Below are 16,412 nucleotides of genomic sequence, written 5' to 3'. Positions count from 1 at the left end.
GCTCTGTAGTGGGAGAAAATATATGTCAACCATACACCTGAAAAGGGACAAGAACCTAAAATATATTTTAAAAGACTCTCAAATCTCAGTAGTAAAAAAAGAAAATCAAACAGTCCAAAGACTATGTATTTTGCACCGACAAAGGTAAAAAAGCAATTCCATGGAAGAAGAATACAGATTCAGCTGTTGGTGCTAGAGGAACTGAACATCCATAAATAAGTAAACAACGGAAACTCCACCTAAATCTCACACTCTATGCAAAAATTCACTTGACTATATCATGGAATTCAATATAAAGTTTAAAACTATACACTTTAGAAAAAATAGAAATCTTAGGATCTTTACTTACAGATTATTTTTTAAGAACACAAAGAGTGACAGGAAAAAAAACTATATGTTGCTTTAAAAGACTTTAACTCTCAGGAAGATTAAAAGTGAAAGGATGTAACATAAATACAATGCAACACTTTTTGTAAAAAAAGAAAGGCATAGCTATATTAGTAAGATGCAAAGTCAATCTTAAGGCAAGAAATACTACTAGAGACGGAAAGGAACATTTCAAAATGATAAAAGGATGGGTTTTACAGGAAGATCAAACACTTCTAAATATAGTTGATCCTAACAAAACATCTCCAAAGTATACAAGACAAATTGAAAAAAAATCAAGGAGGCACAAACGTAATTGGAAATGTTGGTACTATATCCCTTAGTAAGTAAAAATTAAGCAGAATATTTGAAAACATGATTAGGAAACTTGACTGAAGGGATATATACAGAACACCAAATATAAGTGTTGCAGAACTCATTTTTTCAAGCATGCTCTGAACACATGCCATTATTGATCATAGGTAGACCACTAAGCAACATTTGACAAATTTCAAATAATTGAAATCATATACAGTATTTTTTTCTGATCATAATAGAAGAAACCTAAGAATTTAAAATAAAACAGTGATTAGAGAAATACAAATCTCTGAAAATTCAAGATAATACTTCTTAATTAATCATTAATCAAAATATAAATTATAATGGAAATTAGGACATTTTAAAGTGAATGATAATGAATGGGACATATCAAAACTTGTGAAATGCAGCTAAAGCAGTGATCAGAAGGGAAATATAAAGTTTTCAGTGTGTGTGTGTGTGTGTGTGTGTGTGTGTGTGTGAAAAAGTTTGGAAAAAAATATATAAGCTTCTAAGTCATGAGAAGAAAAAAATAGTAGTAAATAAAGTAAAATAGTAATAATAGTGAAAAAAGAAAAGAAAAAAACACAAAATAGGTACAGACAAAAGTTGTTTTAACAATTAATAAAATTAATAAACTTATGGAAAAACTGAGCAAAAAATGAAAGAAAACAAAAATTACAAATATTAAGAATCAAAAACAGAACATTAATATAAATCTAATAGGTAGCAAAATAATAAGAAAAGTATAAGAGGATAACAGAAACAAACTTATGAAACAGATTTAAAACTTCAGATTGTGGGGAACCTGGGTGGCTACTTGGCTAGGTGTCTGGTTCTAGATTTGGGCTCAGGTCATGATCTCATGGTTCCAGATACAGCCCTGTGACAGGCTCTGACAAAGTCAGTTTGGGATTATCTCTCCCCCTCCATCTCCCCCACTCTCCCATTGGCATGTTATCTCTGTCTCTCTCTCTCTCAAAATAAATAAGTAAACATTAAAAAAATCAGATTCAATGTATAAATTATTTGGAAAAATACAATCTACCAAAATAAATGCAAAAATAAAAATATACACTTTTAAATTTCAGATTATAATATATATTTTAGATTGAAAATTTGTAACTATTTAGATTTTTTATTTCTTTTGATTTCTGAAATATGTGTGTGTGTGTGTGTATATATATATATATATATACAGTGTGTATATATATATATTTATATGCACACTGTGTATATATATGTATATATACACATGAAATTGTGCGTGTAAATCATATTTTCCTGTCCAGTAAACACCAAACCCTGAACACATTAATGGTTATTTTCCCCAAACACGTAAGGAAGAAAATACACCAATCTTATACAAATCCCCCCATAATATAGAGCAAGTGGGAACACTTATTTTGTATTATGTAGCCAACATAACCTTGATTCCAAAATCTGGCCGATATATTGCACAAAATGAAAATTAAAGGACAAGATATCTCATGAATATAATGAGATATTATTATCTCTGCACCATTATTATTTCTGCACCTCCCCCACTTGTGCTCTGTCTCTCTCTGTCTCTCAAAAATAAATAAATGTAAAAAAAAAATCCCACTTAATATACTGCATGGCAAAATAATGAAATCTTCCCCCTGATTTTCTGAGCCCAATGCCATCATATAAAGCAGTCCACTGCCACCATTTTTATTCAACATCATATTTGTCTTCTTGGCCAAAGCAATAAGCAAAGCATAAATAAAAAAGTATATGAAAGAAATATTTGAAGGAAAGAAATAGACATTCAATTTGCACATGATACTATGTGCAATTCATTTTAGAATCTTCCAGAAGATTCTAAAAAAATATTAGAATAAGTAAAATTAGCAAGGTTACTAGGTGCAAAATTAATATAAGAATTAATTGTTTCTATATACTAGTAAGTGTTAATCGAAAATTAAGATAGATATAATATGCACAATGTCATAGAACACCTTCAATATCTGGGAATAAATTTATTCAAAAATGTGCAGGAATTCTACACTGAAAACTAGTGAATACTGCTGAGAAAAATTAAATTTCTACATAAAGAAAGAAAATAATATTTTCATGAATTGAAGAACTCAATATTTTTTAAATGTTAATTTCTCCTTGTTGATCTATAAATGCAATACAATCCTATGAAAAAGTCCAACATTTTCAGTATCAACAAGGTAATTCTGAAACAATCTGGAAGAACTAAGTAGGGGACTTCACACCAGACATCAAGATTTATTGTAATAGTACAGTAATTAATAAGTGTTTTATTAGCATAGAATTTGACAAACTGATGAATTAAACAGAATAGAAAACTCTGACACAGACATACATACAGTCACCTGATTTACAGTAATTACATCACAGCAGTGTATGGATGAAAAGATGGACTTTTTAATTAATGGTATTGGGTTAATTGGTATCCCTATGAAATAACATAAACTTTCATCCTTACCTCATACCATATACAACAATTAAATTACAGATGTATTATAGACATAAATTGGTAAGGAAAACAATGTAGTTTAAAGAAAAAATAATACATTCATGAATATGGGGTAAGAATAGATTTCTTAACTAAAAATGAAAAGCATTAGCCATAAAGAAAAGTTGTGAAGTAATTGAGGAATTGTATTACATACATATTAAGAATTTCTATTCATCTGAAAAGAGGATACAGAAAAAGCAAGCCACAGGTGGGGACATTACATATAAATTATCACGACTGCCTCTAAATAATATGAGGAAAAGGATTATATAAAAGCTTCTACAAATCAATAAGACTGACCACCTAATATTTTTAAAAATGGCCAAACCCTGAAACAAGCACTTTAGAAAATCGGATATCCAAATGGCCAGTAAATACTTTAAAAATACTCAGCATCATTATTCTTCAGGAAAATGTAAATTAAATGACTGTGGGATACCTCTAACTCTCTCTAGCATGGCTGATTTTTTTTTTGATAAGATGTTGATGAGGATGTAAAATTCCTAGAACTTTCATACATTGCTATTTGTAGCAAACACTTCGAAAAACTGGTACTATATAATACAAGTGAACGCATGCCTTGCTAGGACTTCTTGAGTCCAGGCCCAAGAATGTATCCTATAGAATGAGTGTTATGTCTACCAAATAACATGGACAGTGATGCTCAAAGCCACTGTATCCATAGTAGCCCAAATGTGGAAAGTACTTAAAGATCTGTCACTAGTAGAATGAAAAAGTAAATGGTTGTATATTCATACTACTGGAATACTACACGGCAAGAGGACCAATCGTTAGTACACACTACATGCATGACGAATCTCACAATATCATATTGAGTTATAAGACCTTGACACAAGCGTATGCACTGTTTAGTTCTATTAAATATGTTCAAGAAGAACAAAATTAATTTTTGGTAACAGAAGTTTGTTTTTTTTGTTGTTGTTTTGTTTTTTTTTTTTTGGTCAGAGTGGATGCACTTTGGTGTTATTGATTGGTAAGATTCAAGAAGCCTTTGGGATTCCGGGAAAGAATTCTATCTTTATCTGGGTGTGTATGTGTGTGGGGGTGTACATGCATGTGTGTGTGTAAAGGTAAAATCACTGAGCAATATAGCTAAAATTTTGACATTCTTGTGGATGTAGGCTAAATTTCAAAATAATTTATTAAAATACACTTTATATGGGGTGTCTTGGTGACTCAATCGGTTAAGCGCCATGATCTCATGGTCCATGAATTCGAGCCCCACATCGGGCTCTGTGGTGACAGCTCAGCAGCCTGGAACCAACTTCAGATTCTGTGTCTCCCTCTCTCTCTGCCCTCCCCTGCTCACACTCCGTCTCTCTCTCTCTCTCTGTCAAAAATAAGTAAACATTAAAACAATTTTTGATTAATAAAATAAAATCCATTTTATACGCTAAAAAGCACTGTCATTTTTATTGGGCAGGGTTCCCTTCAAACAAGCTATAGCTAATAGCAGTAGGTTGGAAGACATTAACATTTCAGTTAATGATTTTTTAATTGCTTATTTATTGATTCAACTTTTGTCTTGGGTGTAAATTTAGCTTTATGTGACATTTGTGGTGGGTGGCTGTGACTCATCCCAGTGATGATTATCTGACAATATTAAGAAAAGCTAATAAAAAAAAAGGAAAGAAAGAAAGCCTATCAAAGATATGAGGACTCAGGTTTGTCATTCATTTATTCATTCAACAAATGCTTACTGAATGTCTACTGTGTGCCTGCATTGGGTTGGATACTAAGTCTAGGAGATAAATATATATGACATGCGGGACCCCTAATCCACAGAAGTAGTGTGATGGACCAGATGGATGGATAAAACAGATGATTATAATAACAAAAGTATAATGTCAGAATAGGTGCAGGATGCCAAAAGCATATAGAAAATAGATATTGGTTACCTATTTATCACTAACCCAATAGTACTGAAATATAAATTATAAGATGATTTGCATAAAAAGAACCCTTAAAAGTCAATGGATAAATCCCAAACATTCCCTAGGAAAATGTGAGCATGTTGAGGATAATAGCATAGGGCATGGTAGGCAGGGACCAAGAATTGGATTATAAAAAATGGTGACTGGTAGGAACCATGAGGCTATCAATTCAGGCTTAAATCCGTGGTTAGCAGACAGCGAGGAAACAAAAGTAGATAACATGAATCTAAGTAGGTAAGGGAGTGCAAACCTAGAAAATATCAGAGTTGGACTAGAAGATGGAGACATGGCATAAAAGACTCTGTAGAAGTCCAGCATCCAGCAGGCACACAGCACCAGATTAATAATGAACCAATCACCTCTTTGGATAGGGTTTCATAAGAGCGCCCCAGCTAAGACCACATCTGAATTGAGAAAATGACAAGGCTTTGCCCACAGTGCGATTCAGAGTCATACCTGGTAACGGTAACGAATGGATAAAGGTAGCTCCCTGAGAGCTTCCTGGTAACATTGTTTAAGGCAAACAATCATAGATCTCTGTCTAAGCATTCATCTAAGCTTACTCGTGTCGTCAGACTCTATATAACATCTCTACCCAATAAATTGTACATATTCACTCCATGATACATTAAATGGGGGATTCCCCCTGACCTTTCTAAAGTTAATTTTTCACATTGCAAAGAATAATTCAAGTACATAGTCAAAATTTCAGACTACCACCCAGTCTACTGCTTACCTCCTAAAAGCTTGTGAAGGTCAAAGACGGATTCCTTGTACAACGATGCATGTAAAAGACTGGTTTGACAAGAAGAAGGCGATGGTTCATTCCACATTTTCAATTTAATTACAATACAAATGCCTGAGTTTCAACGCCTGTACTCTACTTTTCTTGTTATATCTTATGGGTATAGTGGTCTTAAAATTTTGTTTTATTTCTGGCAGGAGACGAATTTATTTTTGGCTGGGTTTTAATTTCCTGTCTTCCATCTAGGGAGGCACGTTGGAAACCAATGTCAAGTGGAAGGTGATATTTGAACAGTGAAATAACTTTAACAAGAGCTAACACATGTTGCTGTGTGAGATGTGTGCATTTGCTCTGTGCCATATAGAGCAAGCAGCCTTATCTGTAGAAGGTGATGGAATGTCCACTTTACAGGTTAGGCAACTGAGATTCAGAAAGTCAAATGATAATTGTACAGCTAGTGAGTGATATATATTGGATTGAAAACAAGGATTTTGACTTCAAAATTTGGAAATTTAAGCTCCACACTGTACTACCTTCAAGCAGCAGCAGGAGTAGACAGACATAATAAACTTTGGCCTTTGACCATTTCTATTTCCTGCTTTTCTAGTGTGCTTCTGTGCACCTATCAGAGATTAACACACTGTTGGGGATATCTGGACCCTTGGGGGCTGGACTACATCTACTCTTTGTCCAGATAAAATAGAGAAATGGGAAGCAGCACAGAGCAGTTAATGTCTACCCAACTGTGCTGCTTATTCTTTGATTTGTTTCCTCCTTTTCTTTGCAAGCTACTCTTGTGCTCTGAGAGAGAAGTCCCAAAGATCTTATTTTTCAATGGCTACTGTACATTTTATAGAGTTGTATTCTGCTAGAATATTATGCCCTAGAAATCGACTGAATTTGGCTTCAATGTTAACCTAATTCATCTTTGGATCAGTTCTGTGGAAAAGAGACAAAAATAACCAAAGGCTTCTTGTGACATGAGAGCTTTTGGTTGTCATCTCAGTGGCCCTTAAAGATTTGGGGAGTAGCTTTTGGTCTCTCTCTCTTCTCTCCTCTACCCAGTACTCCCAAAGAAAGAAAAGTGTAGCTCCAACTGAGTTCATTTCTTGCTATTCGTACTTTCAAGGAGACTAGAATCAAAAAAAAATGTTATGAAGCTGGTTTCATGATTTACTGTGGTAAAGCCTTTTTATGTTGGACTAACGGACAAGAGGAGGACGGGAGAGAGATAATAGAAGTTACCTTTTACAGTTTCTAGATAATTTTAAGATGATGATAATTTTTAAATATATTCTAATACTTTTTGGTAAAGGTATATTTTTAAAAGTCTAATAATACTGCTCTAAATAAACTTACTTAGTCATAGTGCGCATTTTCTCTCTTTCACATTAAGTATGACTGTTTAAATGGGAAAAATATATGCATATATGAGCTCACACAATGACAGTGATATTATTTCATGCTTCTCTCTGCCTATTTAATTATACAAACCATCTCTAGAAACCTGAAATGATTGTGTAGGCAATGCATCATAGCTAAACAAAAATGATGTGGGATTTTAATTCATGTATGTACAAATTGGGGGCAGATTTGGACTAAATGGTAGAGGTGAATGATAACAAAATTCAGTTTTAAGTTTTTTCTCAAACTCTATGACCTTGGATAAATTTCTTTTTATTCTGTATGATGCAGGTAAAAACTGCCCCCTACCTATCTTTTGGAGCTGCTGCAAGATTTATTAAACTAGGGGAAAGAAACCCAAAAACTGTTTAGAGGTCTGATAAGACAGGAGTTACATAAATACAAGGCTGCATTGTTATCTCCAAGAGGTGTATGAAGTTGAATTAACTTTTACAACATCCTTGTGAGTCAAATAGATAATCTTAGACATATTTTTACGGATAAGAGGGTATAAGCCCTTTGGTTAAAGCCACTTCAAATGGGGATATGAGAAGAGACACAATTACTGGATGCAGACCCAGGCCAGTATGTGTTGGCACCTGGAAGTATTTTAAAGAGCGGTGTTTTGGGGGTTTTTTTTGTTTGTTTGTTTTTGTTTTTTGTAAATTCCCATTATCCCCTTCGGTAGATAATGGGAAGAGTCTGCATATTATTCTCCCTCTTTCTTTCTATGGTTCCTCATGTAATTGATCTGAAATGCAAGACACCTTGTCTCAATGGTATCCAAGGGGAGCCAAGTATTTTGAGAGCTATTAAAAGACATTGTTCTAATGATGAAGCATATAATGTGATTTAGTGCAGCTGAAGCCAAGTTATCCACTAGATATGGAGGGACCTAGGGAAAGGGGAAGACAGGAAACCAGTGTGACAGCTTCTGTAACTCCTGCAGTAAGGTTGTGTCTGTAGTGAATACACCACTGTCTTTAACATTAACCCCCATGCCCACCGAGTAGAAGCAAGTATAAATTGGAGAATACAAATTTCACCTTCAACCTAAACAACTTGTTTCCAAAATTGCTTAACATTATTAGAAATTATTCAAAGTGCTAATTGTAGTGCCTGGCACATAATAAATCATCCATAAACATATTTTTTTATTAGTTGGATTTGGAGAAAAAGTAGTATTGCATAAAGTCAAGAACATATTAGGAATAAGATGCCTGTATTGAAGCCTTCCTCTTTCCCTAATGGCTGTGTGACTCCGTGTAGTTGTATAAAGGGATCTATGAAGTGGGAACAATTATAGTACTTAGCTGAGATGAATTTTGTAAAAATGAATGAATGAGCTGATACATGTAAAATCCTCAGCATTTCTGGCACACACACATATCTTATTGACAAAGTGATAATATTGGAAGTTGTACAGATAGGGCTACTATATCCGTGTGGCTCAGCCAGCCAATCATTTATTGAGTACTCTCAATGAGCCAGGCACTGAAGGAGGCACTGGGGAAAGAAGAAATGTATCAGGGAGATGCAATCCATACCTACATGTGGTATTCTGGGGAATTTTAGCAAAAAACACTCAAATAAAATAACTGAAGACTACTATATATGCTAAGAAGAAACTAATAGGGGGATGATATGGAAAGTGTGAAAGGAAATTCTTCTTGGCTGGGGAGTCAGGGAAAGCCTCTCCAAGGAAGCACAATTAAAGTGAGGAAGTCAGCCATGTGAAGTAGGTGTGGTCGTGGGCATTCCAGGCAGGTGGAACAGCATATGCAAAGTTGAATGAGTTGGAAAAAATATTGGCACATTGGAGGAAGTGATGCCCAGAATGGCTGGAGCATATGGGTGATGGGGGGTGGGGGGTGGCCAGGTGGGCGGGGAGAGCTGCCAAATGTGGTTGAAGAAAGCAGCACTCACCTCTTTCAGGCCTAATTGGCCATGCAAGGATCACATGTGGGTTTTATTCTGCTTGCAGCAAGTCAGTGAAGAGTTTTAAATAGAGGCAAAGAACAATAGTTTTTGTTTTATTTTGTTTTATTTTGTTTTACATTTCAAAGACCCCTTTTGCTGCTTTGCAGGGCAAAACATATAAACTTTTCTGACCATGCAACACCAATCAGCACTTGGCTCCAAAATGTTCATATTCTTCCTCTGTCTCTCCTCTCTGTGTATAGTTAGATAGATGGAAGCGTGCATATATATGTTAATTGGTAATTAAATATTAATGAGGCTATTTTCTTCCTGCACACAACGAATTACCTTGTGATACAATTTGGGTGCTTATACCCCACTTTGGAGATGACTAATGAAGGGACAAGATGGAGCAGAGCAGTCATGGAAGGGGGAGAGCAGTCAGGAAGCTGTTATGCTCATCCAGGTGAGAAATGACGACCACAGACTAGGTGGTGGCCTGTTTTTCATGTGCACAATAAAAAGACTCCTTATTGGAATTACAAACCTATGCTCTCTACTGGCATCTGATAGCAACTGTTTTCCTAACAAATAACCCATTCTTAATGCACTGCATTAATAAAATCTGTCGGGTTGCTTAGTGAGTTGCTGGATAAGAAACACCTTGAAATAGGCTAGCCCACTTTCTCCCATGATTAGCCCAATTCTTGAAGTCTTCTGGAAAAAGAAAGTGGCTTAGGGAATTACTGGTACTTTCCTTTTCTTCTTGTTGACTAAATATCAGAGACATAAGAAATAAAATGAACTTATATGGAAAAAATTCTTGGACCCATTTTCATCCATATCTGTGTCACCTTTTTCTCAAATGAATAATTAGAGTCAGGCATTTAAAAAGAGCCTGCCCTCTATGAATTCTCAGCAAATGGATTGCAAATGATTTCATTTTAAAGGGATTATTGTAATCAGTCTGTTTGAAAAGATGGGAGTTGAAATTTTTGGGAAGGAAAAATCAGCTCTTTCTACCAGTTCTTCAGGAATAACTGTATTTTGAAACCAAAACAATCTAAATTTTGGTAGGGCAATAATAGACTACCAGAAAATTCTCATTCACTAATTTCTTTTTTCCATTTTGCTTTTTCCAGTCCTATATTTAGATGGGAATTTATTTGGGTTCTGACTTTCTAATCTGGTTTTCCTCTCTTGGAGGAATTCTCCCACACTCATCCATATTGGAAAGGAGGTTAGCAGGGCATAGAAAGAAGGCATTAAGTAAACAATCCTGCAAAGCTCTGAAAACCTTTCTCAGGAGAGGAAAACAGCTGCCCTGGGTTTTAACAAACATTGCATTTTGGGAAGAGGGAGGACCTCTGGCTCTCCCCTGCATCTAGAAGCCTGCCAGGCAGTGTTCCTTTTGTAGGAGGATCCAGGCTTGGGGAGTTAAGGTGCTTTTGCAAGAGTAGTCTGTGTCTCCCTTACAAACAGGTCACATTCTTTGATTTCAAGTCCTCACATTTAATGGCTAAGAAGTCTGACTCCCCTTCATTTGCATATTTCTCGGATTGGTGATAAGAACTATGATTTCAGTTATTTTTTGGGTAACACTGCTCTGGGTTGGATTAAGAGAAATTCCTCTTGGACAGTATCAAAAAGGATATCATTAATTGAAGAATAATTACTGTTACTTTTAACTTGGTCCCATCACAACGTCACAATTCAGATTTTTCAGTGAGGTTTCTTTTGCAAGTGTGAAAATGAACAAAAAATGTAATTAGAAACTGAAAATTGTATTATTTTTCCTGGCATTCATTTATTTAATCAGTAAATATGCATTGAAGACTTTAATAGCTACCACACGATAAGAAAAGTGTTATTAGGCACATGAAGACTACAAAGAAATCTGAAGGTATTTCAACCCTTAGAAGCAAACTTTCCATTTGAAAAAGGCTTGGATTTTGAGAAATTCTTTGTAATTTTCAAAGCCCATTCACCTGCTATAAATCTTCATCTGAACTTTTGAACAGTAGCAGGAGAGCTGGGCTGGGCAGACATTATAATCATACAATTATAGAATTTTAGGAGTGGAAAGGATTTTAAAGGTCATCTAATGCAACCGCTTAATTTTAAAGTGTAGGAAGCTGAGAGATTGCCACTTTGTCTGAGGCCCCACAGCAAACTAGTGGCAGAACATCCGGCAAAGCCTGGAAGTCTGCTAGTAAGGATCTCCAGGCATGTGCTAGTAGCTCTGGGCTGGGCACCAACGACACAGGATAAATATAATACCATGCCTCTTTTCCTGTATCTGTTTGCATACAGACACAGAATAGTTTCACAACAGGTATTTGTTGCATTAATGACGGACAGATTTCCTACCGCGTAGGACAGTGGGGCGAGAACCGAGGATAAAAATGGCAAAAAGAATAAACTGGTCACTTCTTCCAAGTTGCTCACAATTCCTGTCCTCAGTGAGTTTGTGGTCTCTTAGGGAAGCCAAGATATACGCCCACAAAATGCAGGAAGATTGGCTTCAAATACAGTGAGCGCTATAGGGGGTCCGGAAAGCTATTTAAGCGTAATAATTGATGGAAAAATCCCCCCTAACCACGCGCGCGCGCGCACACACACACACACACACGCCACACCACACCACACCACACCATAGGATCATTTAATTACATCATTCTCTGCTGTTGCCTTCCCGGGATCTCCCCCAGGCTGGGACACGCAGGCTCTGCTCAAGCTGAGGTCAAGACGCCAACTCACGGAGACTAAGGAGGCAAGGACCAGAAGCCCACCCAACCTTAACACCTAAACTGGAGGAGCCCGGCGGTGGGGGGGGGGGGGCGGGGGGAGGAAAAAGCAGCCGAGACTGACAGAAACAATAAAACAGGAATAGGAAGTCCCCAACACAGCGAGCGCTCCGCGAGCTCCGGCTGGCCGCCCCCACGGGAGGGGCGTGCGGGCTCAGCGCGGAGACCCGAGACCGCGGCCGCGGGGGCGCCGAGTGAGCGGCGGCGGCAGCGCCCGCGAGCCCGAGGGGAGGGTCGGCGACGCATCCAGTCCCCGCAGCCACCCGCGCGGCGCAGCTCGGCAGCGGGACGCGGCGCCCGGAGCCCCGGCAGCGCCCTCCTCCCTCCCCCCCCGCGTCGCCCGCCAGCGCGCCAGCGCCCGCTCCGCCCGTGACTTCAGTCGAGCTCCACCCCCGCGTGGCGGCGGCTCGCTCGGTCCGAAGCCGCGCTCGGCACCAGCCCAGCCTGGGCAAGCGGCCGCCACCTGCCCGGCGCCGCCTCCGCCCGCCCCCTCCGCGGCCCAACTTGGATGGAGTTGGGGTCCTGAGCGCCCGCCCCTCCACGGCCCGCCGGCGGAGAGCCCCGCGCCGCCGCCTCCGCTTCGGCCCCCTCTCCGCTGCTCTCCGCTCCCGCGATGGGAAAAGTTGGCGCCGGCGGCGGCTCCCCAGCCGGGCTGAGCGCGCTCCTCACCGGCGCGGGGCTCTTGGTCCTCTGCGTCCCGGGCGCCTGCAGCGGCGGCTCCTGCTGCCCCCAGCTGCCCCCCGGCTCGGCCCCACGCTGGGCTGCCACCCCGGGGGGCTTCGTTGGCCGGGGACCGCGAGGCAGAGCTGCTGCCACACCCCTACCCCTCCTTGGGCGCCCGCTGTTCGCGGTGGCCCCCGGAGACCGAGCGCTGTCCCTGGAGCGGGCCCCGGGCACCGCGGCGTCCGTGGCGATGGCCCCACGCGCTGGCCGGCGGAGACGGAGTGAAGCGGAACCGGGGAAGGCAGACCGCGGAGAGGGCGCGAGCCGGAGCCCCCGGGGAATGCTAAGGGACGGAGGGCAGCCGGGGCCTGGGACTCTGGAGCGGGACCCGGACAAAGCCACTCGCTTCCGGATGGAGGAGCTGAGGCTGACCAGCACCACGTTCGCGCTGACGGGCGACTCAGCACACAACCAAGCCATGGTCCACTGGTCCGGCCACAACAGCAGCGTGAGTAGACGGGGCCTGAGGGCAAGGGGTGACAGGGGGAAAGGGTTAAAAGCAGGCTGTGTGATCTGATGGAGAATTTGGAGAAACGGGGATTATGCACTTGAGGGATGCTGCAAACTAAAGTCTTCCCTGCCCACCTCCCCTAGGAGTTAATGTCACCCACCAGGAGACCCACGACACCATCAGAGTCCTCTCAAACCCCCTCCCCCCGCCCCCAAAGCTTCAATCAGGGCAGGCAGATACCTGTTTCCTGGTCTTATGGGTGTAACAGAGCTGAAGACCCAGGCAAACAGAGGGGGTTAATGCGGAGGTGAATGGGTTAAATTTCCAGGCAGGATGACATTCTTTTAAGTGACTTTCCCTTTACTTGCTAGACTCAGGGTGAGCACAAGTCAGATCAAGAAGACTTTATTCGTAAGCTTCTTATTTTTCTGCAATGCTCCTAACCCCCCCTTCCTCACAAGGGAAGAGATACGTAGTGGAAACTAAGGTGCCCTTAATGTATTCTCTGTTTCTGGGGACCAAGTGGATGCAAGTTTCAGGACAGGAACTCTCTAGCATCTTCTAACAGCACCAGCCAGTGTGTTTTGAGAGCTGGGGCTTTCCAGCCTGTGAATGAGTGGTTGTTCTCCCCGCATGATCAGTCCCAGGAAGATCAGATATATCCCAGTGACAACAACCCCCTGTTCTTCCCCATTGCCTGACCTCCTCTAGAGAAGCTCACAAATAAAGACTCAGCCCTCCCTTTAGGAAGGGACCAGGGGGATTGCTGGATTCCAGAAGAGTGACACCAGGGAGAGTGGGTGCAGTCCAGGACCTTTGGCCATGTCAGGGAAGGTTTTCGATTTTTGGAAAAGCCTGCATGTTCTGAATCTGGGGTAGCTATTCCAACTTAAACTGCACCTGGGAAACTTCAATGAGCTGAAATAGTAAAGAACTAGCTTTGATGGGAAGAACTGAAGATAATTTAAAAGTGTGGAAAGTTCTCTAGGCTGCCATGAAGCAGAAAAGAACACAAAAACCAAGGATGAGTAAAACGAGAAAAAAAATCAAAGTTTCAGCTTCCATCAGGTTATTGAGATTGTAGCGTTTGTAATATGCACACTCTGAGCAGCCTGGTACCTTTCAAAATGTTTTCAGTTGTGATGTCATTGCCAGAAATCTTCCCAGAAAACTTCCCACTTCAGTGAGTTGTGCTCATTGTCAGCTTTTTAATGAAAGTTGTGAACATTTGAAAACAATAGTCTGTCATTATGGGTTCCTTGAGTATATAGATATAAACTGTATTAAGGCAAATCCTGACAAACAATATTTTGTATTTGTGTCTCTGTCCTGGGAGCATCAGCAAGGTTTTCCCTACAATTCAGCTCTCACGACTGAGGCCATGGTTTTCTATAGTTCTCAGGAAAGGTTTAATCAAATAATTGAAGCTGAAATTCTTTCTGTTAAAGTTCTGGAGACCCTTGCCCTCATTTCTTACCTTAACTATCATATCTTTCATATCATAACCACTAAAATTCATCCCCCAATTTGAACTTGAATCTTCTTAAACTGATTGAATAACTTTCACACTGCTTTAAGTGATTAACTCAAAGCTTCTGGCTTTAAGGGGAGATTTTAAACACATCAAACATATTACATCTTGTTGAATCAAGAAGTGGAGGACATTGGACTCAAAATATTTCTGGCTTTTAATGTAATTCAAGCTGTAAAATATCACTCACCCATTAGACCTCTATTTTAGTTCATCTCTTGAAAGATCTTGGAAAGAGCTGGAAAAGGAGAGTACATCTTTGGCAAATTTTAAACTCCATTTAAGAAATGGCGCCACGCACTGCCAGCCCTTTTCTTTTTTCTTTCTTTCTTTTTTTTAATGATGCTTATAAGCACAGTAGGGCTTATGAGGGTCAGGGCTTGGACAGCCAACATGCAGGGAAATCTGAGATGATGTAGGAAATCAAGGTGGTGCCCATTAAAGACTTGAGCCCTCAAACCCTGTTGCTAATGAGATTTCTACCCTTTGAAGTTTTTAATTCTGTAAGGAACCCCTCTGCTCCCCATCCCTGCCTTTTTACACACAAATTACAGGTTTTTTAGTGTGTGTGTGTGTGTGTGTGTGTGTGTGTGTGTGTGTGTGTATAGAGAGAGAGAGAGGGAGAGCAATCGTCTTTATCCAGGTCCCACAAAACAAAGCTGGCCCAGAGTCATAGGAGAGACAAAGTTTAAAAAACAAACAAACAAAAAATAAATAAATGAAGGAAGGCATAAAAAAAAAACTTTTCTGGGTGACTTTGTCATGTAAAAAGCAGTGTGGAGACTTGGGTTCTAATGCTGGTTTATTTGTGGTTTGCTCTTGGCAAGTTGATTGCATGGTGAGTGTGAATTTCCTCAACCCTAAAATGGGGGCAATGCCAGCTCATTACGTGCCAGGTTACACATGAGCGGGTTGTGACTGTCGAGGACTACACCTGTTTGGAACTCTCAACTCACAGCCCTTCATTTCTCCCCAGAGGAAACAAATACACTAATTTAAACTGGAGGGTGACATTGGGCAGCTCTCATTTTCTTCACGGTTAGGTGTCAGCCCCCCCCCCCCCCTTAAGCCCACCCCCAACCCGCTCAGGGCCACAGGCAATACACATCCTCTGAATCTGTCTGACCTATAGTTAAAAGCCTTTGCTAAGTAGGGTTTCTGATCACAATAACCCCTGCCTTGAAGGTGTAAATGTGTGGTAATTATAGGCTGCCTGTCAAACTTGTGAGGAATTCTGGATGTTTCTCTTGCCTCCTTCCCTTCTTCCTGCCCCCTCGCTGTTGGACTTGTGCGGTTGTGTAAAGACATGACTGTTTTGCCTCATCCGTGGGAGTGATGTGATTCCTCTCCACTGCCGTCTAGCTTGATGGAAAGTGTTGCTGGAGTTGGTGGAACACCTGGGGGGATCTTTTGGCATGAAAGGTGCTGGGGATGAATCATTTGTCATGAGCTTGGTGTCTTAAGCAAGAACATATTGTTCCTACCCTACTCATCCTACCCTACTCATCCTAGGCATGCTGTGCCCTGATCTAAATTTATACAGTAATCCTTAGTTTGTTAAAATATATATTTGTCTGTATATGTATGTGTGATGAAGCATGTATTTATTCCTTATTTCCAAGAAATTTCAAAGTGCTACACTTATTAATCCTTATAAAAATCCTTGTTAGGTAATATGTG

At 40.1% G+C, this 16,412-nt stretch overlaps 1 protein-coding gene across 4 annotated transcripts in view; it reads left to right on the top strand.

The window, feature by feature from the left end:
- Positions 1-12,395: 12,395 nt before the first annotated feature.
- The window catches only part of SORCS1 (sortilin related VPS10 domain containing receptor 1), a 502,497-nt gene continuing 498,480 nt past the window's right edge, over positions 12,396-16,412 (top strand). For 3 of the 4 annotated variants that reach the window (XM_027063022.2, XM_015082978.3, XM_027063021.2), the window contains exon 1: positions 12,396-13,198. In XM_027063022.2, the coding sequence (XP_026918823.1) occupies positions 12,641-13,198 (558 nt within the window). In that variant the 5' untranslated portion in view covers positions 12,396-12,640. The remainder of the gene's footprint in view (positions 13,199-16,412) is intronic. The other variant, XM_027063024.2, reaches the window with a different exon arrangement.

This window comes from Acinonyx jubatus, chromosome D2, assembly GCF_027475565.1.
Source record: "Acinonyx jubatus isolate Ajub_Pintada_27869175 chromosome D2, VMU_Ajub_asm_v1.0, whole genome shotgun sequence".
NCBI classification, from domain to species: Eukaryota; Metazoa; Chordata; class Mammalia; order Carnivora; family Felidae; genus Acinonyx; species Acinonyx jubatus.
The sequence above is the reverse complement of the archived record's forward strand: the minus strand, read 5'-3'. Positions and strand labels throughout refer to the sequence as shown.